The 2,744-nt window shown below is 45.6% G+C and overlaps 1 protein-coding gene across 3 annotated transcripts; it reads left to right on the forward strand.

Annotated features, from left to right (window-relative positions):
• The first annotated feature begins 287 nt into the window (after nucleotides 1-287).
• Nucleotides 288-1,990, forward strand: LOC130869691 (gamma-crystallin C). 3 transcript variants are annotated; one of them, XM_057762074.1, is made up of 3 exons: nucleotides 288-296; nucleotides 388-634; nucleotides 1,722-1,990. In XM_057762074.1, the coding sequence occupies exons 1-3, from the start codon at nucleotides 288-290 to the stop codon at nucleotides 1,988-1,990; spliced, it is 525 nt and encodes a 174-aa protein (XP_057618057.1). The 3 variants fall into 3 exon arrangements, with proteins under 3 accessions (XP_057618057.1, XP_057618055.1, XP_057618056.1); XM_057762072.1 differs by having other exon boundaries at nucleotides 388-630; nucleotides 1,715-1,990; XM_057762073.1 differs by having other exon boundaries at nucleotides 388-630; nucleotides 1,718-1,990.
• Nucleotides 1,991-2,744: the final 754 nt, after the last annotated feature.

Consider the following 2,744-nt stretch of genomic DNA (forward strand, 5'->3'; position numbering starts at 1 on the left):
CAAGTATAATGTCGGGACATGGACTTCAGGTCAAAAGTTCAGGCTGACTTGCTGATTATTTAAAAAACAGTAAGAATCCAAATAAAACAACCCCCAGCAGCTCATCCAGGGCAGCACTGGAACACTCCAGAGAACCAGGCCAATCTACAATCACGGCCACTGAATGCAGCATGTAAAACCCCCTCAGCCCCGGGGGCCCCTTTTGTGCTGTTCCGCTAACGCAGCAACCCTCCTGCTATATAGACTGGCCGCTCTCTGGCTCGACACTGAACTCACCACGGTCAGCCATGGGGAAGGTGAGCAGAATGCAAACTAAACAAAATGTCAGAGGGACCGGCCTTAACACAAGGAAAAAATGATCTCATCCATACTGCTCTTCCTTTACAGATCACCTTCTACGAGGACCGCGGCTTCCAGGGACGCTGCTATGAGTGCAGCACCGACTGCCCCAACCTGCAGACCTACTTCAGCCGCTGCAACTCCATCCGAGTGGACAGTGGCTGCTGGATGCTCTATGAGCGCCCCAATTACCAGGGCCACCAGTACTTCCTGAGGCGCGGGGACTACCCTGACTACCAGCAGTGGATGGGCCTCAGTGACTCTGTCCGCTCCTGCCGCCTCATCCCCCACGTGAGTCCTGTTTGACTTCCTTTCTTCATTTCTTGCTTCCCAAGGATCCTCACGGTTTTACTGATGTGGGATCCAGAAAGACTTTTTTTTCTGTAAAAGTATCTAAGGGTTAAGTGGGCTTTAAGTGCCTGCCTACATTCACAGGGACACAGGCAGGAAGACAGAATTGTAAGAAAGACTCTATGCAGAAAAAAAAAATCCACTTTATCATTGTTATCATTAGGTTAATTCAAAGGTTGTCTCAATGAATGCAGTCTTATGCTGGAATATAAAACAAAATTTGTAAATGGGAAGCTGGTTGGTCAGATTGACCTTTATCTATAAAAGAATTTCTGATAAGAGAGTTAATTACACTTTACTGAGGAACAGCAAACATGGAAAAATCTGGTGATCAAACACCGTGTAAAGGCAGAAACCAATTTTGGAATTTCCTTAGTTTTGAAAGCCAGTTAAATCCTCGGTTAAGTGGGTATGTAAATTAACTCTCCACAGAGGACTTTGATTTTTCTGAACTCTACTTTAGCCAGGCACAGGGATAACCTGTAATCCTAGCATCCAGGAAGCAAGGTTGAAGGATATTGAGTTTGAAGCCAGCCTAGGGAATTACAGAATAGGGGAAATGGGACTTTGGGGAACAAAATAAGTTGTACTATTGTATGAAATTCTCAAAAAACAAAAATTGAATAAAAAATCTATTTTACTGACGGACACACACACACACACATATATATATGTAAACATATGTAAAACTAAAAAACTACTAATCAACATACATTATTTATATTTCCTTCAACATACAGCTTAGAACAAACACAGGGAATTAGAAATTAAGATATTTGAATTTTTGACTCAAATCTGGATTCAATATCTTAAAAATTCCACCTTCTAGATGAAAAACAGAAACTGGGTATGTAGGAGCTTGCAATGTCAGCTGGTCTGTCAGTACATAGCTCTCCTGAATCTCAGAGGCCCCGATTTCACACCGGCAGCCTCCTGTCTCAGCCAGCCAATCTGTCCCGCCGTTTGCTTGGGTGAGTTCTGGAAGAGACTCCATGGCCTTTCTCTAATCTTTCTGTTTCCCTAGCAGACAGGCTCCCACAGAATGCGGCTGTATGAGAGAGAAGACCACAAAGGCCTCATGATGGAGCTGAATGAAGATTGCGCCTGCATCCAGGACCGCTTCCACCTCAGTGAGGTGCGCTCTCTGCACGTGCTGGAAGGCTGCTGGGTCCTCTACGAGATGCCCAACTACCGAGGCAGGCAGTACCTGCTCAGACCTCAAGAGTACCGGCGCTTCAACGACTGGGGCGCCGTGGATGCTAAGGCAGGCTCTTTGAGGAGGGTGGTAGATTTATACTGAAGTAGTTAACAGTACCGTTTTCTCATTTTGGAACCTAATAAAGTATTTAGTCTGTATTGTTGGCAAACCCTGACTTCTGCTTTTCTTTCATTGTGTGTGAATCCACCCACCTGTAAATGCTCCCTGTGTAAAGGTTGATGAGAATGGGGAAGTTAAGGTGTTCAAGAACTTTTAAATTGCGTAAGTTTAAACACGTCTTAGATGGTTGGGATGTATATATGTACCTCAGTGATAGGGCTTTGTATCTGGTGGGGGAGGGTATACCTGATGGGGGAGGGTATACCTGCCTGAGAAAAAAAGGGCAGATCAAGCCAAAGGCACACACCAGTGCAACTGCTAGAGAAGAGGCAGTTAGCCGAGGCCCTCGAAGAACAATATAGCCAAAGTTTTCCTCTAATCCCGGAAGTGGTTGGAGTCTTATTTGACAAACAGCTTTTTCAGACTCTTTAGGGAATTTTGTTTACTGTCGAGCGAGCGCAGTATTACCTACCTACAGCTAGGACTGCTGCCATCCTTGCAATGCTAAAACTCCCTTCTTTCTGAAACCACTCCCAGTGAGAAAGATTCTTAGCCAGTGCCACCCAAGCTAAACAATCCTCCTCCGTTAAGACTCACCTCCTGCTGGGTGGTGGTGGTGCATTCCTTTAATCCAGCAGGCAGAGGCAGGTGGATCTCTGAATTGGAGGCCAGCCTGGTCTACAGAGTGAGTTCCAGGACAGCCAGAACTACACAGAGAAGCCCTGTTTTGTTCTAG

This window comes from Chionomys nivalis, chromosome 2 (genome assembly GCF_950005125.1).
Source record: "Chionomys nivalis chromosome 2, mChiNiv1.1, whole genome shotgun sequence".
In the NCBI taxonomy this organism is placed as follows: Eukaryota; Metazoa; Chordata; class Mammalia; order Rodentia; family Cricetidae; genus Chionomys; species Chionomys nivalis.

Coding starts and splice junctions, on each gene's coding strand:
- LOC130869691 (XM_057762072.1), top strand. Junction 631..1,714: donor CCTGCCGCCTCATCCCCCAC/GTGAGTCCTGTT, acceptor CTGTTTCCCTAG/CAGACAGGCTCCCACAGAAT.